Genomic DNA, 27,167 nt, shown 5'->3' with positions numbered 1-27,167 from the left:
GTCCCAAGATGATGGATATAATTTGTGCCTTTAAGGATTTTTTTTTAAAAGAAAGACATTCAGTGGCCTTTCTGAGTACACAGTCTGTATGCATGCCTACACGTGTCTCTAAGCTTGCAAAAGATGACATCTAGCCCGTTCCCATTCTTTGCTTTTCCCGACTGAGTTCACGACCAGAATAGGAAAAATAGATGACACGCCCTGTGGTTGCAGTCCCTCCTTTCTCTCCTCCCATATGCTAAATAAAAGCCGCCTTGTGGGTAACGTTTAGCAGTGTTCACGCTCGCGATCCGGCAACCACCCATATAATCCACACTGCAAAGATGGGCAATGCGTGGTCAAACGTTTGGCGCCATTTGACAGAAGGTGAGCAAGATGTGGGTGTTAAAACCGAGGGGCTGGCCTTATTTGCTGACATTTTGGGTGGTGACCCTGATTGCTACTCATTCCAACCGATTGGCATAAACTAAAGGAAAATGTTACATATTTATAGCAGCAATAACATTAAGCTGGGGTCCCACACAATGGGGCAAGAACGAGAAGCAACAATTTAAGTAATTTGGATTGTGAATGTTGAGTCTAGTGCTATTTGAGGCTAGATACAGAATCTTACAAAGTAGAGCTTAGAGCTTCCCAATCTCTTTATTACTGAGTTTATAAATGCAGAAACTTTTGGAATACAGTATGTTGAATTACTTCTTAAGCTTTTTGCCACTTGAATTTAGTTTCCCCTATTTGTGACAAACTGCCAATGCACTTTCCTTCTGTCTTTTGGTTGTTTATATCTAACATTCCTTCTGTTACCCTCCCTATCTCTCCCAGGAAGAGTAATAACGCATAGAATGCTAACAAGATAATACATGTCTAAGAGCTGGGATAAATAAAATAAAAACATTTAGGGAGTTGACACCGAATAATTTTCCCTCCACCCCTACCACCTTTAACTGGGCTTTGCATAGAGGTGGGGGGGGCTGAGACTGAAAGGGAATGTTGGGTGAAGGAAGATGTCTGCTTCCAAAGTTTGTTTGAAAATTATTTATGCAACTCGTTGAAAAAATGAATAGATTAATTGCACTTTATGTTTGGTTTCCATCATCTCCATCGCATAACATTAGCTACTATCATTTTCATTTTTTATTTGTACTTACATTCTTGTTTGTCCCTTGGGCATTGATGAAAATATCAGTTTCACTTTTGCTTGTGCTTCCTGTTTCACTCCCATTTTTTTATTTTGCTATTTATTTGAAGCCTACAGGGCTCTGGCAAATCTCCAGAACTGGCTTCAGCTGAAGTTGGCAATCCTAGTGGTTTAATAAAGCATGAAAGGTGGGCATTGAAAGGAGCTGACTTGTCGATGACTTGGCATAGCTTCTAATACTATATACATGTAGTCCTAGACTTACAGCCACAATTGAGCCCAAAATCTATGTTGTTAAGTGAGACATTGGGAAAGTGAGTTTCGCCCCATTTACCTTTCTTGCCACCATTAATTGAATCACTGCAATTGTTAAATTAGTAACATGGTTGTTAAGTGAATCTGGCTTCTCCATTGACTGCTCATCAGATGTTTGCAAAAAAGCTGATCACCTTGGGACACGGCAACCGTCATAAATATGAACCAGCCAAGCATCTGAATCACGTAATCATGGGGATGCTGCGATGGTCATCAGTGTGACAAAATGGTCATAAGTCATTTTTTTTCAGTGCTGTTGTAATTTTGAATGGTCATTAAATGAACTGTTGTAAGTTGAGGACAACCTGTATTGCTTAATTTTATTCAGGGGGGGGGGTGAGGTTGGTAATGCAAATTCACTTACAGGTAGTCCTCAAGTTATAACCGTTTGTTCAAGATTACAATGGCACTGGGGAAAAAATGACTTGCAACTGACCTTGTTCTTACAGGAGCATTTCCACAATCATGTGATCAGAATTCCAGAGCTTGGCAATTGGCATGTGTTTGCGATGGGTGCAGCATTCCAGGATTATGTGATTGCCATCTGTGATCTCAGCTAGCTTCCAACAAACCAAGTCTATGGGGGAAGCCGGATTCACTTAATGACTGCATGATTCACTCAAGCATCAATGTGATTCACTTAGCAACCATGGCATAAAATTGAATATGAACTGCAAAATGTCTATATATGGGCTCATGGTTTACTTGCTGAAATTTGATGCTTGGTTAAAGGGGGTTATGTGCTGATTAGGGGCTTCAAGTTGTTTAGTACTGCTTACAGGAATTAGAAAGTGAAAGTGACTCTGCAAGAACATTTGGAAATAAAAATAGCCATGGTGAAACAGTAAAAGCATTTAGATGCCAGGTGTTTTTTGAAACCTGGCATGAGGAAAGTAGGGTGTATGTGAAGTATCTTCTGTTCAATCTGGGTTAGTTTGAAATGAATTCCTTTGGTCCGATCATTCTGTACAGGTAGTCCTCAACTTACAACAGTTCATTTACAATGGCACTAAAAAAAGTGACTTATGACCATTTCCCACACTTACAACCATTTCAGCATCTCCATGGTCATGGGATCAAAATTCAGACTCTTGGCAACTGACTCATATCCATGACAGCTGCAGTGTCCTGTGTTCATATAATCCCCTTTTGTAACCATTTGACAAGCAAAATCAATGGGAAAGCCAAATTCACTTAACAACTGTGCTGCTAACTTAACAACTGCAGTGATTCACTTAACAATTGTGGCAAGAAAAGTTATAAAATGGAGCAAAACTCATTTGAGAACTGTCTCACTTAGCAACATAAATTTTGGGCTCAGTTGTGGTCGTATGTTGAAGGCTACCTGTAATTCTCCAGCTGTTCATGAAAAAAAAAATCACCTGGGATAGTTTGAATATAGCTTGAAAGTTGCTGAGGTTGAGATACACTGGATTAATAAATAAATCAGTAATTACAGGGAGTCCGTGGCTTATGATCAGTCACTTAGCAACCGTTCAAAGTTACCATGGACACACACACACCCTCAAAAAAAACAAGGTACCTACTTATGATCCAGTTCAGAAGTTCAAATGGCCAAGATGTCTCCCTCGGTCACATGACAGCCATTTGCAGCATTCCGCAATCATTTCCCAAAAGAAAAATGGTTGACCCTTCCTGACAATGCTACCCACCTCTTCAGAATGCTTTCTATGATTCCAGCTGCAAAAGGCAGTGAGGCCATGAAATAAACGTTTTGTTCATAGACAAACCTGGAGTGTAGCCAGGGTGGGACGGCATATTTCCATAAGCTGCAGGAGGAGGCCTCAATCTTATCTGCTCTCTGTTTAAAAATCTGTTTAACATGTAAGCCTGGTAACCTTCACAAGCTCTGCGTTTGGCAGTTAGCTTTGAATTAGCTGCATTCTTTTCCTTTTTACTTGTCCGCCTTTCTTCCTGACCTTCACTCCTCATAACATTTCTAAAGCAATAATTCTGGGAATTGAAGCCCACTTATCATAAAGTTGTCAAGGTTGGAAAACCCTGCTCCACAATGTTCTCTCTAATGGATGTATATAGAGTATGTCTAGTTTAATGAAAAGAAGGACTAGGGATGACATGGTACCAGTGTTCCAATGAAGAGGGAGTGAAGCTATTCTCCAAGACACCTGAGGGTAGGACAAGAAGCCATGGGTGGAAACTAATCAAGAAGAGAAGCAACTTAGAATTGAGGAGAAATTTCCTGACAGTTAGAACAATTAATCAGTGGAAAGATTTGCCTCCAGAAGTTGTAAATTCTCCAACACTGGAACTTTTAAAGAAGATATCAGACAACCATTTGTCTGAAATGGTAGAGGGTTTCCTATCTGAGCCCAGAGTTGGACTAGAACAATGATGGCTAACTTTTTGTCCTCGCGTGCCAAAAGTGCATACCCATAATGCAATGCTCATGCGACACTCTTCCCCCTCCATGCATGCGCTCCCTACCCACCTGTGCATGTGCGCTGACCCAAACCCCTGTGACCCATTTTGGGCCTAGCAGGTCTCCCTGCAGCCTCCTGGGACCAAAAACAGGCCACGGAGGGGCGCACCACACTCCCCCTGTGTTCCCCCCCCCCACGCATGCAAGCAAGACCCCCACATGTGTGGCAGAGACCCAAATATCAGCTGGCCAGTGGGAAGCCCGCATGCATGTGCGGTGGCGCTGAGCTGGGGCGACTGCTAATGTGCCCGCAGAGAGGACCCCGCGTGCAACCTGTGGCATGCGTGTCATAGGTTCACCATCACAGGACTAGAAGATCCCCAAGGTCCCTTCCAACTGTGTTCTTCTGTTCTCCAACTCAAAGTTTAAAGTTTGGGACGTTGAAGATAATCTCAGAAGTAGATGAAGGCATCTCCTTTCTTAGAATTGTCAAGAAAATCATGGATGGAAGCATGTAGCCACCTGGAACCAAATTTAGAGTGATGGAGACATCACTAGTCTTCCTCAACTAGTTAACTCACTTTAAGAAATATCAAAATCCGTAACTCATAATTACATCTTGTGTCGCAAATTAACCACACACTGTTTCAATTTTGTTTTTGTTTTTGGGGGGGGGGGGGGCAGCATGGCTGTTTGACTCCATTGTGCATAATTGCATAAAAATAATAGCCCCTTATCCTTGCCATCAAGATCCAAATCATTGGATGCAAGACCTCCCTGATCTCCTTGCTTTCCACATCTGTATCATGTCTGTGGTCCAGAACTGCTGGATCAATTCCAGAGATAGTATTCAGCAGGTTCTGACAAGTTCTGGTGAACCAGTAGCGGCAATTTTGAGTAGTTCAGAGAACCGGTAAATACCACCTCTGACTGGCCCTGCCCCCATCTATTCTCTGCCTCCTGATTCCCAGCTGATCAGGAGGAAATGGTGATTTTGCAGTAACCTTCCCCTGGAGTGGGGAGGGAATGGAGATTTTACAGTATCCTTCCCTTGCCATGCCCACCGAGCCATGCCACGCCCACCACCAAGCCCACAGAACTAGTAGTAAAAAAAATTGAATCCCACCACTGATGACTTCCTATTTTCCACTTCACCAAAATCATCTTTAAGGCTGATGCTATGGCTTATGGTGACCTGTCTACGGTAGGACTCTCACAATTTTTGCTGTAACTAGCTTCACTCTGAATCTTTTGGCAGATACAATTTCATCTGTCGGGGTTGTTTACACAGCATTCCTGTTTGTCCCAATTCCCATTGGCTTCTTCTTCAAGAAAAGGGGTAAGTGCTAAGACTGCTGTGGTCTTCATTGGAAACTCTCCTGGGTTTGGGGCCAAAAGGACTTGCCACTAGCTTGATGATTTTCAAGGGCTGATTGGAGAGAGCCTGAAAGAGGAGTTCTCCCAAGACACAGAAGCTTAAAAGATGGGGATTTGAGATGCATCTGGTTTTGGGATGAAAAAAGAAGAATTCCAGATAAAGACTGAAATAAGTCAGAAAAATAAGAAGAATTCCAGATAAAGACTAGACTGTGGCCAGATTCATTCATATTCAGCAAAGACTTGTTTTAGCCATGGCTCGCTAATTAAACCACTGTGGGGATGTTCACACATTATGCAAAGCTTTCTTATGTCAAAGTTTTTGAGTAAGTCACCTAAAGCTAAATCATAAAGCGTGATTCACAGGCTATAATGTCTGCATTTCGTATCATTTTAGACAGAATCATTATCATTTGATATAACATGCAAGACCACCCTATTGGCCTTAATCTTGAAGTTAGTGGTAGATAGTCAGAAGTTGGTGATATTTTTTTCCATCCCAGATAATCAGATTGTTTTAAAAGGAGATACTGAAGAATGAGGATGGCCACAATCTCTCTCTATGAATTCTGCAGTCTCTAATTTTTAAAGATTATGGCTTTAATTTGGTTACCGTGGTGTCCTTGGTGCTCTTTGAGCTTGGTGGCTTTCTTGCAGACATTTCATTACCAGCGCTGATGATGTTACCTATTTTGGTAATGAATTTTCTGCAAGAAAACCACCTATCTCAGAAAGATTGTTGGTTTCTACAGTTCAACCCTGAGCTACAAACCTTTTCCTCTATCAGTACTTAGCTAGTGATTTAACACATTTCCCCTGAAAATGAATTATTGAACCATAAAGTAATCAAACTATCTGAGTTTCCCAACAAGCTAAGGCACTCAGATAAAAGGTGTTAAAATAAACTTGTTGCACAAATCTGGCTGTTAACAAGTTTCAAATTTCCACACCCACAGTCTTAAATTCTCAGACTGGTGTCCGGATATTTGGTGATGGGCATTTCTTTTCCTTTCTTTTTCTGTAGGATTGACGTTCAAGAAATATGGAGCAGCTGCTGTGGGCCTTGGACTTACAATGGCTGCTTGTGGCATCCACACCATTCATTCCTTTGTCACCATCATGGGGACATGGATTATCATCAAAATCTCACCAAAGTAAATGGATCAAAAAATCCCATCTGGTTAGGCAAATGTTGCAGGGAGCTGTATGTTTTTGGTATTTTGTATCTGAAAGTCTGAGAGGTTTTGAAGGTTTTTGGAAGTCTGAAGACAAGAGTAGTGTGCAGGGCAGCTGTAGAAAAATGAACTGAATCTCCAAAGCAAAATGAGATTTGACTTCCCAGTGCTCCTGGTTCTAAACCCTAAATTAAATTAGTAGAGGGCCTGAGACACATATAGGCAGGGATTATGGAGGAGGAAACATTAGCTCTTTAGGTCTGGCGAGTTCTTTAGATATGGGCCTATGTTGCAGGATGACTTGATGTAATGGGATGTGTGGATGACCTTGGGAGATGAAGAGAAGAAATGGTGCCTAGGAAACAATCAAAGAAGAGAGGCAGAACCCCCAGGGGCTTAGTGGTCAGGGGGAAAAAAGCTTAGGAAGCTCTCTCTTTTTTTTAATATGATTTTTTAAATGGTTTTTCTTTAACATATATGATTGCTTAATGAACAGTACATTGTCTAGGTCAATTTACTTTATACAGAATACTAATCACAATAACACTGTTTAGGTATACATGATAGTAATCCTTCAACTTTTCCCGTGGAGTTGAGGGAGGGGTCACATGAGGGTTTAACACAGCCTGATTGGTTCATTCGACTGAGAGAAAACTTCTTAACTTTCTGTCTCTCCTATTGGTCCCCAGCTTCCTCTCAGTCTTTTGGTCCAAGCACTGTGTAGTTTGGTTCTCTAGATAGGAAATTTACTTAAAAATTGCTAATTCGACTAGCTAGTGTTCCTTTGGAATTTTAATTTGATCAATTGGCTAATCTAAAATTTAAATTGGTGGCTGCGCCCAAACGGACGTTTTTTTCCTGTCCTAAGTGGTTAGGGAGAGCCCCGTGGGGCAATCTATTATCTCCCTTTCTGTGGGCCGGGTGCCCTGATCATATTCTCGGGTCAGCGGGCGTGCCGGGCGACCACTGCAGCCTCAGGAGCTTACAACACGCCTCAGTCGCCGAGGCTGAAGATCAAGCCGGTGAGAGATTTGCGGCACTGCCCAAAGAAGTGCACGAAATCAGGCCGCCCGGCTTTGCTCTGTTAGCCGGCTGCTCCATACCACGCCAGCCTCCCTACAATTGCCATGCAACTTTAAAACTACTGCGGTCCTTGGGGGCACAAGGGCAAGCCGCGACGATCTAAAGCACGAACTGCGGCCGCCCGAAGACTGTAAAACGGGCTAGAGGCTCCGGTGGCCATTTTGAGAGCCGCCACGTGTGCCAGGCCTACGCGGCCGCAGGAACATGACTGGACATTGAGTGAGCCTGAGGATTTGGAGCTCCAAAGCCCCCACGGCTGCTCCGAGCGCCGTGCCAGAGCCCAGCTGACTAGTCCAGGCCGGCTGGCACAACGACCTCAGAACTCTGCAGGCCCAGGACCAAGTGAGTTCAACAGGGGCCTATTCGGCAGACACGTGAGTGGGGCGATGGCGGCGCGCTCTGAATCAGCCCAGGCTGCTTCTATCCTGGCTCCGGAAAACAGGGAGGGCCACTCTGACCAGCCCAAGGCCAGGTCCTCTTCTTCAAAACCAATGGCTGCGCAGAGACCCTCTAGGGCCACTGAGAAGGACGAGTTGAGGCGTCAAAAGGCTTTGAAGAAGACCATTGCCAGGGCTGAGAGACAGGCCCAATCAACCAGGCCCAGATCCAGATCCAGGGCTCCCATTGAGCCCAATCCAGGTCATTCTCCCCTGCCTCGCAGGGGTTTCAGTCCCTCTTCTCCTTTGGTATCCCCTCCCAGGTCATACCGGAGTCCCAGGCGGGCAGGGTCCCCTTCCCTGCCAGATTCTCCTGATCCAGTTGAGGCAGAAGCAGCGGACCCCTTGGAAGGTTCTTCCAGGTATTTCCACATAACCAGGGGCCTGGCCCCTCAAGGCCCAGACCAGTACCAGGAAGACGTGGAGGACCTAGATCACCTCCCAGAAAGCATTAAAAGGCTTATTTCGGCAGCCATTTCCCGGCGCATTGCCCAAAGGGATAGGGCTCCTCACTACAGCAGGACCCATGCCTACCATAGGTCTCGGCCCAGGGCTCCTCCCCCTCCCTGGTTAGCGAGGGCTCCACCCGGGGAGAGGACAACCGAAATGATATGGGATTCTCGGAGCATGAGGACTCCGCCCCTCCGGATTCCCCCTCTTCCTCGAGCCTGCTTCCTCAAGCTATGTTCAAACCTTTGCTGCATAAGGCTAGGAAGACCACCAAAATTGGGACCGGGGACCCCACAGTCCCGCCTTCCAGGGATCCCGATATGGCTATGTTGTCTAACACGGCTACAAACAAGGAGGAGATTCCTGCTCCACCCTTGTTCTTAGAGATGGTGAAGAACCAATGGGCCCGTCCTTCCAACTTCTCCTCCCCGGGCAGCAACGATCGTCGCGCCTATAATGTAGATCAGGCATTCGCCCAAGCCCTTCTGTTTCCTATTATTGATATACCGATAGTGGCCCTTGTCTCCTCCTCCCCCGTGGTATCTGGGGACGCGGCAGACAAGTTGAAGCCGGAAGACAAGCAGGCGGAATTGACCCTACGCAAAAACTTCAACGCTTCCGTATGGGCGGTCAGGGCAGCAGCCGCAGCATCGTACGTTAACCGTACCACGGTAATGTGGCTCTGCCAGCTCAAGGATCGAATTCCGATCCAGGACGACCGCCTCCATCAGGACAACATGAAAATTCTGGCAGCTTCCCAGTATTCGCCCGACGCAGCCCTGGACACGGTTAAGTTCGCTTCCAGTGCCCTAGCCACATCTGTCACCTCCCACCGCCTCCTGTGGCTTCGCAGTTGGCAGATGGATAATAAAGCAAAGTGGAATTTAGTTGCGGGGCCCTATAGGGGCCCCAACCTTTTTGGGGTGGCCCTGGATCCCATCTTGGTGGAAAATAAAGATAAAAAGAAAGTGATGCCATCACTACCAAGAAGCCCAACTCCTGCCCCCATCCATATTGCAGGACTCCCTTTAGGGCCTCTGACCACGAACAGCAACAACAGTATCAGTCTTTCAGGCAGGACAGGCACTTTCCACAGTCATCAAGACCGTAGCAGATTCCAATCCCAATCCAAACAGCCCTTTCATGGGGGGAGCGGCTGCCCCTTCCGCAGAGGGAAGTGACTCGAACCCGAGTCCTCCCATTGGCAGCTGTCTGGCGCTTTATGCGGATCAGTGGGATGGGATCACCACAGAAGCCTGGGTCAGGGCCACTGTTCAGTACGGCTTGAAACTAGAGTTCCTCGCCACCACCCCTCCAGATTCTTTAGAACCTTCCCCCCCTCCAGGAATCCGGAACGCTGCCGTCTGATGGATCTCGCCGTAGGTCATCTTCTCAAGATACGGGCGGTGGAAGCAGTTCCGGTCTCGGAACGCAGGCGGGGTCTCTACTCCAACCTTTTCCTGGTTCCGAAGAGCTCGTGGGGTTGGAGGCTATTCTGGACCTCAAGCGTCTGAACCAGTTCCTGGTTTACAGACATTTCAAAATGTCTTCCCTCAAATTCATCCTCCAGGGCATCCGGCGGGGGGATTATCTGGCTTACCTCCACATTCCCATCCTTCAATCCCATCGCAAATACCTTCGGTTCTCCCACGGGGAAAATCATTATCAATACCGAGCCCTTCCCTTCGGCTTAGCCTCAGCTCCCCGCACATTTACAAAAGTCCTGGCGGCATTGGCGGCTCACCTGCGCTTGGTGCCAGTGAGACTCCAATGCTACCTGGACGACGTCTTAGTTCAAGCAGATTCCCTTCCCAGGGCGAAATCAGATCTTCGTCTCACCATCCGCTGTCTCCAGTCCCTGGGGTTCTCTATCAACTTCCCCAAGAGCCATCTATCCATATCCACGCAGATTCTTCATCTAGGGACAGTCATAAATTCAGCGACAGGGATAGTGCAGCTTTCCCCAGACCGTATGATTAGCCTCCACCAACTGGTAGCCACGGTCAGCATAAGACGGTCAGTCGTACGGGCGTCCTTTTGGTGGTGGCACGGATGCCCTCAGGAGCAGATGGCCTCTGGGCCACCTTTATGCTTCCCCCCCTTCCCCTCATCCCAGGGACCATCAAAAGATAGTGGCAGAGGGGGCCCTCGTCATCATGCTCGCCCCGTACTGGCCCAGGAGACCATGGTTTGTGGACCTAGTCCAACTATCAGTGTCCGAGCCATGGAGAATCCCTTGGAAGGAAATCGCCTTGTGCCAGGGGGTCCTGATCCACCCGGAGCCCCAGTGGTTCCACTTGACCGCCTGGCACTTGAGCAGCGCCTACTGAGGAAGACGAGACTCTCCTCCGAGGTCATAGCGACTATTGAGACATCCAGACGGCCCTCCACCACCAGGATCTATAACTCTACCTGGGCGGTGTTTGTCAAATGGTGCACTCCTCTCAGCATCAACTCCTCCAGGGCCACAGTACCAAATGTGTTAGAGTTCCTGCAGAAGGGTTTGGAGGACGGCCTGTCCCATAACACTCTGCGTCGCCAAGTGGCCACTCTGGCCATGGTTCTAGGAGGGGAGGGATCCCTCTCAGCATCAACTCCTCCAGGGCCACAGTACCAAATGTGTTAGAGTTCCTGCAGAAGGGTTTGGAGGACGGCCTGTCCCATAACACTCTGCGTCGCCAAGTGGCCACTCTGGCCATGGTTCTAGGAGGGGAGGGATCCCACACTCACTCCCACTCCCCCCTCATAAAGCATTTTCTCAAAGGGGCGGCGAGTATCAGGCTTCCATCAGTCCATAGGTTTCCAACCTGGGACCTCCCTCTGATCCTCAGGGCCCTAACGGGAGCTCTGTTCGAACCTCTCCAAACAGTTCATATACGTCTGCTCACCTTTAAGGTGGCTTTTCTGGTAGCCGTAACTTCGGCCAGACGTATATCGGAGCTGGGCACTCTCTTGTCCCGGGACAATCTCTGTCTGTTTCGTCAGGACAGGGTGGTCCTTTGCCTCGACCCGGCCTTTCTCCCAAAGGTGAACACACCTTTCCATACAGCCCAAGAAATTATTTTACCCAATTTTTGTCCTAATCCGTCACACAAGCGGGAACGTCTCTGGCACAGGTTGGACGTCCGCCGCGCGCTCCACATCTACCTCAGGCGGATGGAGGAGACTCGTAAGACAGAGGCACTTTTTGTGTCTTTCCAACCGAGGTCTCTAGGGACTAAGGTTTCCTCCTCTACTATTGGTAGGTGGCTGCGACAGGCCATGGTGATGGCTTATGAGGCAGCTGGTCAGGTTCCTCCTAAGGGTATTATGGCCCACTCCACTCATAGTGCCGCCACAACTGCGGCTTGGGCTACCAGGGTGCCATTTGAGAACATCTGTCGGGCGGCCACCTGGGCTTCCCCGACTCCTTTCATATGTCATTACCGTCTAGATGTCTACGTTTCGGCTGAAGCGTCATTTGGTCGGAGGGTCCTACAGCGAGTGGCGGTTGTCCCTCTCCCTGGGCCCCAGTCTTCCCCTCCGGGACATAGCTTAGGTATGTCCCTCCCATGACCACTCCCTCGACTCCACGGGAAAAAGAACATTGGTCTTACCTGAACGTGTCTTTTCCGTGGAGTAGAGGGAGGGGTCACATCCCGCCCTAGTTAGTTAGAAAGGGGCCGGGAGGGGGAAGGCTGGGTGGTTCCCGTGTCTTCTTGTGTTTGGTTTTCAAATGCGGACTTTCGCCATCTAGGAAACTGGGAACCAATAGGAGAGACAGAAGGTTAAGAAGTTTTCTCTCAGTCTAATGGGCCAATCAGGCTGTGTTAAACCCTTGCGTGACCCCTCCCTCTACTCCATGGAAAAGACATGTTCAGGTAAGACCAATGTTCTTTCTAAGATACCATGATGGCGAACCTATGACACATATGCCCCAAATGGCACACAGACCCATGTCGCCTGACATGTGTGGCGTCACCTGTTCCTCTTCCAGGTTTCTGGCATGCATGCGACGATCAGCTGGCCTTTGTGCAGTCTGCAGTGCTGGAAACTGGAAGAGCTGGTCTTCCGTTTTCTGGTGTCAACTTGCATGCTGGATAGCTGATTGTCGTGTGCACGTGCGCACCAGTAACCAGAAGACTAGCTGAAACTAGAAGTTCATTTTCCAGTGCATACATGCTCCCTGGGCAGCTCCTCTGCCGGGTTGCATTCCCAACGAGCGAGCGAGCGCACTCCCTAATCATCATCACTGCCCTAATACAACATTCCCATATTAAGAAATATTATGTATCTAGCCATCATCTCTTAACCTTTACTATTTAGGTGTGCAACATTTACACATACCCTGGATGGCAAACCCATAGCACGCGGAGCCATTTGTCAGGGCACGCAAGGTGTTGCTCTCTCAGCTGGCCAGCCTGCGAGCGCGCTGGACAACTGAGTTCAGCCTTTTTAAAGCCAGTTTTCGCACTCCTCAGGCTCCAGAGGCTTTATAGGAGCCTGGGGAGGGCGAAAAGAGCCGCCCCGCCCTCACCGGAGGCTTCTGGAGTGCAAAAAACTGGCCTTATGGGCACAGCGGAAGTTCAGAAACTTCCAGTTTGCTCGTAGGGTCGGTTTTAGTCCTCTGTGTGGGGGGTGGGGAGGCTCTTTTCGCCCTCCCCAGGCACCTATAAAGCCTCTGGAGCCTGGGGAGGACAAAAAAAGCATGCAAAAAGTGGCGGGAGCGGCTCTCATGGGCACTTGGGGTTCGCGCATTGCATTAAGGGTGCGGCACGCCCGCACGTGACCCCACTGCATTCCCCCCACTTATGGCACATGAGCCAAAAAAGGTTCGCTATCGCTGACATATACATAGTAATTATAATAACTTATGTGACAGTAAGCATAACATTTTCCTAATTTCTAACTCTATTTTCTAATCTTTAGTAAGACAAATCCCATATTAAGAAGTATTTTGTATCTATCCATCATCTCTTGCCCTTTTTAGTATTTTAACTCTTACTGGTTTTTTTATCAATCTCCCATGCTCTTCCCTCTAAATTTCCCCATGTCTCTTTAATTCACAGAATCAAGTGTTGCATTTCAAGGGCAATTCCTCTTGTTAATAATCCACACTACTTTGAAAAATTTCAAAAGGCTCACCAGTTATTCCCAAGCCGCCCAAAAACAAGTAGATAGAAAAGGAAAAACAAAAAATAGCCTTCCAGATGTTGTTTGCCTTTCACCTTGTTTCTCTTTTTATCAAACCTGACTTTCCTTTCTTTTTTATCAACTCTGACTTTTTTCCCCTCAAGGTCCTTTCCAACCATAAATTAATATAATATTTTCTCTGGTCAATAGATGGCATCCCAACTCTAAGTTTCAATACTAAAATGAGGCAAAAGCTCTAACAGCTGGTTCAAAGTTCAACCAAAAAGAAAAAAAAACATTTTCTTTAGATAGTTTCCAGCAGTCAAACAATATTTTCAACAAATTAAAATCACTTTTCACAGTACCAGAAATTCCAGTTAAGTCTTTCTATACTTTAAAACTTTATATTCTTTCATTAAAATTTCATTTCTCTTTTGGGTCTATACTTTTATCTCCGTATGTTAATTCACTGCTTAATGTGCTTTGGAGTCTTTCAAAAATTATTTTATTTAGGGTGGATCTCTAATAAAGAAATTGAAAATCATCTCACCCAGTTCCAATCCTCTGTTCACACACCACTCCAGCTCATTTCTTCTTCGGTTGCCCCAGCTTTGTTCTGGCCATAATGGCCATCTCTTTTGTCCGTCAATTGGGAGGGCGCCTTGGAACAAACAGGAGAGCCACCGCTCTCCCACGATCAACAAGGAATCCCTTCTTTCTCCATCATTCCTCCAGGGTGACTTTGGCCCCTTAGGGCCTCCTATTGGAGAAGAATTGGCTGGGATCCACGGAGCCCCATTGTCTCCGACTGTCTTGCCACAACACAAAACCAGAAATCTTCAGGAAGCACTCATCTTAATGGACCAAGCAGTTAAAAGTGGTGATGTTACACTTTCACACTTGCAAGATACTCTTAATATAGCCTTGCAATAAAGTAGAATTAATATCTAGTTGTGTTTCCTGTCTGGTTTATCTGGAAGGTCTGACATGACGAATTTGTGATGATGCAATAGGCACATTGATTAAAGGATCTTGGCTGGAGGAGAGGGGCAAAATCATGCTCAGTGTCCTATGGACAGTAACAAGCTTAGCGTCTAATTAAACACCTTGCTCACATCTATAAAATTATAAGACAGCATTAAGTAGCAGAGGAGAGGGAATTATTGGGTATTCCTAAAGTTGTTTTTGTATGGCACACATGCTCACATTTGCAAACCGGTAGGGAAGGTAAGTGAATCCACCGCTGAACAGAGGCATTTATATGTTTGAAATTATAATGTGGATGATTTCTTAACCATTACATGTTCTCTCTTCTAAAATAGGTATTCCCACTCTCTGACATTAGGATGGACGTTTTTGTACCTGTTATTTTTCCACAAATTTACCTCCTTCAAGTTTCCTCAGACAACACATTTGACCAAATCTGTGCAACTTTTGCTTACCCTCAAGGTAGCTGGCACTAAACTGTGGTTGGTTATGGGTAGGGAGAGTTCTTGGATTAAGAGGAAGTAAGCCCTTCCTCCGGTGTTTTAATTGATGTCTCCAGATGGTGAGCATAGCCAATGAGGTGCAAGAATTCATTCAGGTGAAGGAACAGGAAGTGACATCAGGTGTCAAATCTCCGACGATTGGCGTAATTTCTGAAATACCTGGACTGCCGGAGATACTGTGCTACAGTTACTGCTATGTGGGACTTATGACAGGTAAGTGAATTACCTAATAGAAAGTGAACTATGTCTACAGGTACAAATTCCTGTGATGCATTTTGCTTTTGACAGCCTTTTGAGTGGTGGGTTTATGAACATTTTAAAATGTTGGTACTTTTTCACTACATATATACTGTATAAGCATCAATATATGAGGGGCTATCAAAAGAACAATTATTTAGTGGAACAACTTGCCTTCAGAAGTTGTAGATGCACATTCCCTGGAGATTGTTAGGAAGAGATTGGACAGGCATTTGTCCAGAATGGTCTAGTCCCGTGATGGCTAGCCTATGGCACGCAGGCCATAGGTGGAATGCAGAACCCTCCCTGTAGGCACGCAAACGGTCGCCCATCTCAGCTTCAACGTGCATGCGCATGCACCTCCCGCCCGCCAGCTGATTTTCAGGTCTCTGCCACGCATGCGCAGGGGGCATGTGCGACATGCATGCACATGCACAGGGTGCGGGGGGGTTGTGCACACATGGGCGTGTGGGAGCACTGTGGGGCAGCCCCCCACGGTCCATTTTTGCTCCCAGGAGGCTTCATGGAATCCTACAAGGCCCGAAATGGGGCACAGGGGATCACGCGCACATGTGCGGAGCGGCAGGGGGAGCACGGAGGAGTCACATGCACAGGGGGCAGGGGACATGGGGGGGTGTCGCACACATATTGCATTATGGGTGTGGGTGCGTGGGTGGGCCCGCGTGCTATCACAAGCTTTTGGCATGCAACAACAAAAAGGTTAGCCATCTCTAGTCTAGGCCTAAGGTCTTCTGCTTAAGCAGGGGGTTGGATTAGGCCGCCAAGGTCCCTTCCAACTCTATTATTCTATTTTTCTGTTATCAATAAGAGAAGATCCTGGGCTGAAGAGTTATTCTTTGTAACAAGACTTCACTTTAAAGGAAAAGGTAGCAATCAGAGCAAATTAAAAAGAATAATGCTCACTCCAGTTTGCCCTCTTGTCTGCTTTTTATGTCAGCTGCCTGATGATTTTGGTGTTGTGCCTGTGTAAGCGTGGGCTCTATTACAGTCCTTCTCAACTTATGACCATAATTTAAACCATTATGATCATCATTGGGGTCATAAGTTGAGGCATAACAAGATCCAAATTTTTGACATTTTTTGGAGCAGTTGTTAGGTGGATGCCACACCATTAAGCAACGGCTGCATACACCCAAACCCAGTTACATGATTCACTTGGCAACTTGCTTGCCTTTTCAACTGGATGTTGCAAACTGCAGAAAAGGTCAGTTAGTTGCCAAGTGCCCAATCAGAATCATGTAGCTTAATGTTCGTATGTAATCATTATAACTTCGAAAATGGGTTGTAAGTAGCTTTGAAAAGTCAGTTATAACTTCAAATGGTAGTTAAATGACAGTAAATCAAGCACTACCTGTATTTTTACAGAAGGTAGTTGGACATTACCTTGCTTATCACAGAAAAAAAAGACTATGCTTTCTACTAGTCCAGCAGCCCCCAACATTTTGGGCACCAGGGACCAGTTCCGTGGAGAAAGGTTTTTCCTCAGACCAGAGGGGGCGTGGTTTCATATGCTCCCTACATAACGGGGATGGGGCTTCACATTTTGAGCGACCAGGTTTCTGGCATGTCGTGGTCTGGCGCCTATCCATGTACCGGGAGTTGGAGACCCTTGTATTAGTCTGTAAGTCTTTTGTTAATTTTACACCTTTGTAGCTTTTTTTTTTTTTTTGGCTTTGTGAAAATTGCATAGAAAAAAGTTAGGATAGCAGAGATTATGTTTCTGTTGCCAAATCCTTTGGAAAAACAGAGTTGTGCAATTAGAATATCCTGCCATTCTTACCCAATCATACACAACCTTAACAGAGTCTTTCCAAAATAAAATATGTTGGATGCTGGATTTCCCTTAATGCCAACCAAGATACTGGCTCTGAATTAAGGGAATTGATGTTGTGGGAAAAGCTACAATATTCCGGATTAGCTGAACAACCGTGCTTCGCTAGGAAACTATGTGATTGGGCTTAATAAATCAACGCTTACAGCTTGAAAATTAATGAGTAGTTATGATCTGCCTCTCCTCTCCCCTTCTCTCCTTCAGGCTTGCCCCACAGAGGCCTCTCCTCTCCTATTCCTCTTGTCTCCCTCAGACTGGCCCCATTGATGAGTCACACGCTGGCCACACCCAAGTAGCAGTTGGAATCGAGTTATTTTCAGGTTGGGAGGGGGAGTAGAATGTCTAATTCTTTAGCATCAGAACGTGTTAATAATAATAATATAAGAAATACTAATGATCTGATGGTCATTTCGAACAATCCTTTCTTAGCGAGCACCTAGAAGCCAAGAGGAACATACGTGCCAAATTTCAAGTTTGTAGGCTTTACAGTTCTGGAGATTTCGTGATGTCACGTGAGTGGCGCTTCGCTTTTATATATATAGATTATTAAAATGTGCATATTATTTTACACCAGGGGTGGACAATTATGGCAACTTGATGACCTGTGGACTTCGTCTCCCAGAATTCCTGAGCTGGCAAATCGTAATTTATTTATTGCCCACCCCTTTCTTAGAGAGATATCTCTCATTGGTCTTGTTTTGTTTTCTTGCTTTCTCTTCTGTGTTCTTAAAATCCAGGGTTATTTTATCGCTATCGTACATATCATGACTGGTTGAATCAGCCCAATCCTTCTGAAATTCCTACATGGAGGCCACTGCTTTACAGATTGATGATGATGCCTGTCTTTGCAACTACATTTTTGGCTGTCTCCTACATCTGCCCCCCTGAATATGTGGAAAATGCTGCCTTCTATGAAAAAGGGATCTGTTTCCGTCTTTTCTACATGATGCCAGTTTCCTTTGTGTTCCGCATGCGTAACTACGTGACCTGGTATGGCGCAGAGAGCGCCTGCATCACTGCTGGCCTTGGAGCATATCCAACTTGTGCCAATTCACAATCAGGCAGAGGACCGACTGTGGAATACAAATCTCTAATCCAGTGAGTTCTCTTCCTTGTCTAAAAAAAAAATCCTTTTCTGCTACAGGTAGTCCTCCTTGCAAACCATTCATTTACTGACTCTTCAAAGTTATTACAGGCCTGGAAAAAAAGTGACTCATGACCATTTTTCACACTTATGACCATTGCACCACAACCAAGGTCATGTGATCGAAATTTGGGCACTTAGCAACTGGCACATGTTTGTGACCATTGCCCTATCCCAGAGTCACATGTCATTTTGTAATCTTCCCAGCCAGCTTTCCAACAAGCAAAGTTAATGGGAGAAGCTAGATTCACTTAATGACCATGTGATTCATGTAACAACTGCAGTGATTTGCTTAGCAACTGTGGCAAACGTGGTAAAATGGGTCGAAATTCACTTATCAACTGGCTTGTTTGGTAATAGGAGGTTTTGGGTTCAGTTGTGGTCGTCAATGTTCCCTCTAAGGTACGCGGCTGCGCGGCCACGCACGTGGCAAGAAAACACCGCACAGCAGTTTTCAACTGCCGCGCAGTGATTTCTACTGCCACAGGCTCCGGAAACTGGGGAAGTCCTTTGCAGGCAGCTACAACGGGCTGCCCGCAAAGGACTTCCCCGGACTTGCTTTGAGGAGCACGGGGCGACTGAGGGTAGTTTTGAAGCCCCAAAGCCCCCGCCGCCACCAGAAGAACTGCTGCCACCTCCTCCTCCTCTAACAGCACTGCCGGATTTGGCGCCCAGTGCTGCGGCTGACTTGAAGCCGACAAAGCTCCAGCCGGCATCCCCCGTGTGGCAGCAGCGGCTCCCCTCCGCTCGGAGCACCTGAGCTCAGCGCCGCGTTACCCCTGCCCCCTTCTCCTCCGCCATGCTTTTGAGGAGTCATGAGGCTGCAGGAGCCAGTAGGAAGGCGGGGGGGGGGAGCAGGGGGAAAAAAAGCCTCATGGCTCCTCAAAAGCACGGAGGAGGAGGGGGCAGGGATAACGCGGCGCTGAGCTCAAGTGCAAATCTGGTGGTGCTGTTGGAGGAGGAGGAGGTAGCAGCTCGTCGGCATCTTCAGCAGCAGCCCTGCCCCCAGTGAAAAAAGCCGAAGATGGAGCAGATCCACGCAGATGACGTCGCTGCAACATGACTGGTGGAGGAATTCTGGGAGTTGAAGTCCACAAGTCTTAAAGCTGTCAGGTTTGAAGACCTCTGCGTTTTTTTTCTAAAGGGTTAGGGGTGGAAGGGTCTTGTAACTTGACAGCTTTAAGACTTCCATGCTTCAAATGCCAGAGTTCCTGAGCCAACAGGACTGGAGGAGGAATTCTGGGAATTGAAGTCCACAAGTCTTAAAAGCTGTCAAGTTTGAACACCCCTGGGGGTTTTTTTTCTAAAGGGTTAGGGGTGCAAAGGTCTTGTAACTTGACAGCTTTAAGACTTGCACACTTCAAATGCCAGAGTTTCTGAGCCAACGTGACTGGAGGAGGAATTCTGGGAGTTGAAGTCCACAAGTCTTAAAGCTGTCAGGTTTGAAGACCCCTGGGGTTTTTTTCCCTAAAGGTCTTGTAACTTGACAGCTTTAAGACTTGCACACTTCAAATGCCAGAGTTTCTGAGCCAACATGATTGGAGGAGGAATTCTGGGAGTTGAAGTCCACAAGTCTTAAAGCTGTCAGGTTTGAAGACCCCTGGAGGTTTTTTCCCTAAAGGATTAGGGGTGCAAGGATCTTGTAACTTGACAGCTTTAAGACTTGCATGCTTCAGTGGCAGAGTTCCTGAGCCAACATGACTGGAGGAGGAATTCTGGGAGTTGAAGTCCACAAGTCTTAAAGCTGTCAAGTTTGAACAGCCCTGGAGTTTTTTTTCTAAAGGGTTAGGGGTGCAAGGGTCTTGTAACTTGACAGCTTTAAGACTTGTGTGCTTCAAATGCCAGAGTTTCTGAGCCAACATTTTGGTTGCTAAGCAGGAGCGTTGTTAAGTGATACTGATATTATATAACACTTTGAATTAAGCGGGTACCTTGAAGAAACGTAACTTTGAGTTTCAAATAATACTGATTTCGTTGTTGTCTTAGGTGACATCTGTGAAAAAAATTCAGGTGCTCAGGCATGAAAATGTGCCGCTCAAACACTATACTTTTCTGCTCACATTGAAAAAAAATTAGAGGGGACATTGGTGGTCGTAGGTCGAGAACTAACCGTACAGACAGTCCTTGACTTACTTACAACCATTCGTTAGCGACTATTTAAAGTTACAATAGCACTGAAAACGATGACTTATAACTGGTCCTTGCACTTAGGATCATTACAGCATCCCCACAGTCACGTGATCAAAATTTGGCAATCAGCTGATGATTGCAGTGTTTCAGGATCATGTGATCGCCATTTGCAACTTCTCAGGGAGCTTCTCACAAGCAAAGTCAAGGGGAAAGTTGATTTGTTAACAACAGTGTGATTCACTTAACAGTTGCAGTGATTCGGTTAACAACTGTGGCAAAAAAGGTTGCAAAATCGGATGGGACTCATTTAAACACCTGCCTTACTTAGCAACAGAAATTCGGCCAATCGTGGTTGCAGGTGGAGGACTGTGCGAATAGAGTAGACTAAAGATACGTTCTGACAACTGTGGCACAAAAGAATGAACGTTATTTTGCTGTCTGCCATCTGCTGATTTCTGTTCTGCCTGATACTAAAACCAGTGAATGGTGGGGCCCTAATGTATTTTCCTTAACTAGTCCTGGTGGATTTTGTGCAGGCAGGAAAAACATCTACCCATCACTCTTCTTAATTTGGGCTGGGGCTGGATATGAGTTTTGACAGGTGGTTACATCCAGGGGATTTGTCACTGGTCAGAACTTGATCTGCCTTGGGGGCAATGTTGAAAGAAGACAGAAAATACCACATGAATATGTGGATCAGATAAACGCAGCCTGAGCTCTCGGATGGGTCTGAGACTGAGTCATGAGGGGATGTCATTATGCTTTAGATGCCTAAGACATTGTCACAGAGCTCTTGGGGGTGGGGATGTGTGAATGAACCCTAAATTTAGAAAACATTATTTATATTCGTGGTTTAGGCACCAGGTTACAAGCCAGGAGACTGCGAATTCTCACCTTAGGCATGAAATCTGGCTGGGGGTCTTTGGGCCAGTTACTAGGAGATGGTGAATTCTACTGCCATTTAGGCTTGGACACCAACTGGGGGGCTGGGGGCCAGTCCCTCTCTCAGCCCAATTCACCTCACAGTATTGTTATATGGTGAAAATAGGAGGGAGGGAGGAATATTAGATATATTTGCCAGCTTGAGTAATTTATAAAAAATAATAAAGGCAGGATATAAATGAACAAATTCCTATTTTATGAAAACGTTGATCCCTTCTTGGTTCAGAGGACTATAAAACCACATTTTATATAGAGGTCTGCATCCTTTTCCCAACCAGGTGGTGAACTATTTAAATCAAATGACTATTTTTTTAAATTTATGTACTAACTCAGAGAGTCTTTCTGGTCCTGCGTAGAATGCATGCCGCCAGTCAGTTTCAGAGTGAAAAACCTACATAAAGGATTTTCTTTCTCTTTTTTTAACAAGCAGATCAGCTGATGGGGAAGCACCCAGTGTTGCCTATGATTATCAGACAATCAAAAACATTGATCCATATGGTACAGAATTTTGTACCAAGGTGAAGGAAGGCATTCTCTGTTGGAACATGACTGTCCAATGGTGGTTATACCAATACACCTACAAAAATGTGCCTTTTCTCCCCCGTTTCATAAGGTGAGTCACGTGAAATTGGATTAAAATAAAAGAACACTTTGGACAAATGAGAGCTGGAAGTGAGGTATGATGTAAAGTGGGTTGATATGGTACTGTTTTATGGAGAATATGGAAAAAATAATTCTAGACTGGTATTTTTCAGATTTGACACCTTTAACATGTGTGGACTTCAACTTCCAGAATTCCCCATCCAGCAAAGCTGGCTGGGGAATTGCAGGAGTTGAAGTCCATCTATCTTAAAAGTTGTCAAGTTTGAGAAACAATGTTCTAGACAGTGATTTGTTGTTTTGAAGTCAAGCAAAGAAGGCTCTTCAATGATGCAGATCTGAAGGGGAAAAGGGATGCAGGATTGTAGGACTAATTGGGTCTGATATGAATGTGCAAATGAGAATTGTGGGAAGCAGCAATAAAAAATGTAGCACAAAAAGATGAGGATTGGTTTCAGTTGTGAAACCAATTATGAATTAAGGGGATCAAAATGAGGTAGTTGACAAATATTATAAAGTAGAGGGCACTGGTTAATATGGACTATGCATGGAAAAAGTGGGTAATTAGATAAATTTTGGAAGGGACATAAGCAGCAACTCGTAACTGAAAAAAGGGTAACTGAAAAATGGGTAAATCAGAAAACCAAATTGAGCCTAAGAGAACTCAAAGAGTGCTTTGGGCTTGAATGAAAGTTGCATAAATAATCATTTCCCAACATTGTGTCTTCTACTTAGGTGTTAGGTATGAAAGACCAGAGCTACATGTTAAGTTTCAGTTACGCTGATTTATTCAGTTACGCTGATTTATTGTTCATGCAATCATGCAATCACCCAGCAATCTGATCAACTAACAAATAGCACTATTTTGATGCTAGATAAGGGTTAACGAAATTCAAGCTGAGTTCGACTTAGTCCATCTGTGGGAATGTAGAGACTCTTGTCTATTTCCTCTTTTGACACCTCCCACAGGCTCTGCCACTCCTTCTCCTATATTAATGTTCAATTTCCATATCTTTAAAGTCAAACTGAAGAGTTTTGGAGCGTTAACTGGAGGCTTCTAGGTGATGAAGTCCAACAGATTAGTAGGTTGGGAAAGACGGAGCTAGATTTAACAACAGCCATGACAGTGTTAGAAATGATCATGGGACATGGGAAAGATTCTGGGATAAATTGATGCTTGAATTGGCATGAGAAAAAGATTGTAGGACTGACAAGACCTTTTTCTTCTTAGGTCTTCCTGGACTATGGCTATCTCGGCCTACTGGCATGGATTCCGCCCTGGCTACCACCTCAGTTTCCATACCATCCCATTATGCCTAGCAGCTGAGAAGGCCATGGAGGATGGGTTACTGAGGCATCTCTCCCACTCTGGCCGTGCCTGTGCTGACTGGGCACACTGGTTCCTGAAGATGAGGGCTTATGACTATGTGTGTGTGGGTTTCCTCTTGCGTAGCTTTGAGGGTACTAACCGCTATTGGAGATCAGTGTATTATTGTGTTCATGTGGGGGCTTTCAGTTTCCTTGTATTTGGGACAGCAATGGGAGCCCTCCCCAAAGGGCAAAGATGACAAGAAGCGTGAATGAGAAGGCAGTATTCTTTTGTCTTAAATAATCAGTGGGGAAAGCTAATCTATTGTGTATAGGTTCAAAATGGCCTCAATATTTACATATTCAGATTGTGCCTTAAAGCATTTCAGCTTAAGCTCGTGGTGCCTTTAATAATGGAAGGTCAAAATAAATGAAGTATTAAATACAATATTAAGATGCAGATAGTCCTCAACTTACAATCATTCATTTAATGACCATTTGAAATTATGTTAGCACTGAAAAAAAGTGATTTTCAGCCTGTTCTTGCGCTTATTGGGGGTTCCCTCAGTCACATGATCAAATTTTTGGGAAAGCGGGATTCTTTTTAATGACTGCATGCATGATTCATTTCACAACCATGGCAAAAATGGTCATAAAATCAGGCACAACTCACTTAATGACCATCTCACTTAGCAAATGAAATTCCCGCCTTAATTCTAGCAATAGCACTTAGACTTATATACCGCTTCACAGCCCTCTCTAAGAGTCAGCACATTACCCCCAGCAATCTGGCTCCTCATTTTACCCACCTCGAAAGGATGGAAGGATGAGTCAACTTTGTAATTGTAAGTCAAGGGCTGCCTATAGTGGTAAACCTTTATATAAAACAGTATTTTTCAGCAAAGGTGCCCCCACCTGGTTACAGATTTACTATATAGGTTTTATATATAGATTTATTCAATATAACTTTAATACATAAAATTTATATATGGCTCTTTGATGGCCAGATATTCTCCTAGGTTCATTGCACAATTTGGGGGTCCTAGTAAGAATTTTGATTCCTTGTTGAAGAACATGGGCTGGGTGTTTCTAGAAGGGTCCTTTATCCTATGCACCAATTGAAGTTGTTTCTGAGTTGTGGGGTTTGGGATGCTGCTCATCATTACTAACGCCTCAGATAATTCTTGTTTGGATTGTTGCAACATACATGGAACTGACCCTGAAGGTTACTCAGAAGCTAAAGCCTTTCCAGAATTTAGTAGTATGGGTAAAGTATGTGTACATCGAAATAGGCCCATGCCATCCATGACTGCATAAGTCACATTTGTTACACATGGCTTCTGGGTACAATGCAAGACGCCAGATATTTGTGGCATCTGTCTGCAGTCTTCTCTGCCATCCTAAAGGTCCAGCAAGACTGGCACACTCTGGGCCCCATAAATGACATTTTTTGGAACCTAGGAGGTAGGTGCTTTTTCTGCCATTGTTTGCTCTATAAAATACCTCTCCAAGACTTATTCTTCCTCCAAGCAATGGAATGGAATGGTACCTCAACTTTTTATAATTACATGAGGCCTACAGTCATCTTTTCAAACCTTTTAACAGCTGTCCAATTTGCTTGGCAAATAGGTAGCCCTATAAATGAGTGAGTGCATAGAATATAACTTACACCCATTCATTTAATGACAATTTTAAATTACATCAGTAAATAAGTGAATGAAAGGGCCATCTGATATAAAATATTTTTATATAAATTCTGTTTCATTTTCATTGTGACAACAATGGCAAAATCCAGTTATTTTTTCTATTTATATTACATCTATAGATAGTGACTCTGTTTAAGTTCCTTGTTGATGGGGGGCGGGGGGGGAGGTGTGAGCTATAGCTTCATCTGCAGGCAACCATGAGGAATATTCTGTGGCAGATAAAATTGCTTAGATTTGCTCAGAATTGGTTTCTGATTGGGCAATTCCATCAGCTGTTTATTAATTCCATGTGTGCCACCCTCCCCCTCACGGGAAGTGACCCTTAATTGAGTCCATGCAGTAAAATGTGTCTTCTTGAGTGAGAGGAATGGTTCCACCAGCTTGAATGTTCTGGTGGCACAACCTACCTCAGGAAGCCATTATTAGATCCAATAGTCCGGGGCAATTTTAATCTAATCTCCAATATTTTTTTATGTTTTTGTTTTTATTGCTGTTGATTTTACACTGTTTTAGAACCATCATAGAATTGCGTGAACTTATAAAGTTTATATTAAGAACTGCATTAAACTGGTTATAATGGATGTGGGAAGTTTCCATGAAAAATGAGGGATTTTTAATTCACTTTAAATGGACACTTTATACAATTTGAATTTATGCATAAAACTTATTGGTACAGAAGAATATTCTCCAAGGCAAGAAAATTATACACCTTTATTGCAATCATTTATTGGAAAGATATTTTAGATGTTTAAATTAAATGTTAAAGACAGCAATATCTCAAGATAAATGGAATTGTATATGGGAAAAGCCATTCCTTCTCTTTTATAGCTTTTCAGAAAAAAAAATCCTTGAAATGTTTCTTGATTGTTACTGCCATCTCACTTACAATTTCACACATAATTAAAACAAGTGCACAGGGCTATTTATTTGGGGATATGAGGTTTCTAGAAAATGCATTAATTACTAATAAAAATATAGAAAACATCTGAGACTTTTGTCATTATTTTCTGGTAAGAATACAAATATGTAGAAAACCACATGTATTTTATTAATAGCAATTGGATTTGTAATAAAATATCCTGGTGGGTTTAGCAGGAGCACTTAAGGAAAAATGGTATGATAAGGTAAATTATGATCTTTTTGTCACAACAAAAATTACCATATATATTGAAAGCAATGGAAGAAAAAATTTGGAAGATTTTTTTTTTGTATGGTATGATTTTATAAAATATTTTAATGATTAAAATGATAATAAACCACCTACTTGTATGCCCTATTATGAGAAACAGTAGAAGAAAATAATGTTTATACTGTATATGTTCTTGTTTTGTGTGATATTGAGTCATACTTGATGAATGATGAAATCAATGTTCAAAATCTGTTAGGGTCTCAAAAGCTCCTAAATTATTTTTGGTCAAAGAGCATTCTGAGAAGCAATGGAAACTGCTACAGCAAAAAAGATATACCACAAAAATACTTGTTTACTAACGAGGTGGTAAGATAGAAATACTACATATTTACATATGTTCAGATTTATAATATAAATACAGATACATACATTGGTTGGAAATTGACAAAGGTGGATTTTAGTTTGCAAACCAAAAAAATTATTCAGATAATGTCCTTAATTATAGATTTATATAGTTGCTCATCTCACCCTTGTCACTCTTGGAGGCTACAAAAAAAAAACCATTAAAAACATTATAAAATTGGCAATATTAAGTAGCCTAAAAGATTATCTTTCAATTAAACCCCATACATGTGGGGTTCTATTAACAACCTGGCCTGAAGGGACAGCTTGTCTACAACTTTTGTTAAAGAGTTATTTTTGATGCTCTTTTTAAATAACATTTATTTGTTGAACATTTTAGTAAATATACTGCAGTAAAAACTAATACAAACTAAACTAGAAGGAAAAGGAAAATAAAAATTCAGAAGATGCAGGGAAAATTAAAAAAGAAAGAAAGAAAAGAGAAACAAAGACAGCGTGCATAGTCCTCAACTTATGACCATAATTGAATGCAGAATTATAATTGTAAATCATTAAGTTCATTAAGCAGACAACCGCATTGAGAAGGGTAGTCTCTTGTTCCTCACTACCTGAATTTCAGATGACTTTATTTTGAAGAGCTAACCATCATCTATAAAGTAAAACAATCTTACATCTATAAACCAATCCTTATTTCCTTCAGCTATCTCACTTCCCAGCCTCATTCAATAAATCAATACTTATCGAATCAATATTCATTGCAGTTTTGGTCTTGCTCAGA

At 44.1% G+C, this 27,167-nt stretch overlaps 1 protein-coding gene across 3 annotated transcripts; it reads left to right on the top strand.

Moving 5' to 3' along the window:
- The first annotated feature begins 243 nt into the window (after positions 1–243).
- On the top strand, positions 244–25,865 carry LOC309382150 (lysophospholipid acyltransferase 7-like). 3 transcript variants are annotated; one of them, XM_081933664.1, is made up of 9 exons: positions 251–366; positions 1,249–1,326; positions 5,113–5,193; positions 6,256–6,385; positions 14,811–14,937; positions 15,035–15,191; positions 17,805–18,165; positions 21,714–21,896; positions 23,115–25,865. In XM_081933664.1, exons 2-9 carry the CDS (start codon positions 1,320–1,322, stop codon positions 23,449–23,451), a joined length of 1,383 nt encoding a protein of 460 aa, XP_081789790.1. In that variant the 5' UTR covers positions 251–366; positions 1,249–1,319; the 3' UTR covers positions 23,452–25,865. The 3 variants fall into 3 exon arrangements, with proteins under 3 accessions (XP_081789789.1, XP_081789790.1, XP_081789791.1); XM_081933663.1 differs by lacking the exon at positions 1,249–1,326 and having other exon boundaries at positions 244–366; XM_081933665.1 differs by lacking the exon at positions 1,249–1,326 and having other exon boundaries at positions 312–377.
- Positions 25,866–27,167: the final 1,302 nt, after the last annotated feature.

The sequence above is a fragment of the Natrix helvetica genome (assembly GCF_964273705.1).
Source record: "Natrix helvetica genome assembly, chromosome: Z".
Taxonomy (NCBI): domain Eukaryota; kingdom Metazoa; phylum Chordata; class Lepidosauria; order Squamata; family Natricidae; genus Natrix; species Natrix helvetica.
Note: the sequence above shows the minus strand (reverse complement) of the source record. Positions and strands in the feature narration are given on the sequence as shown.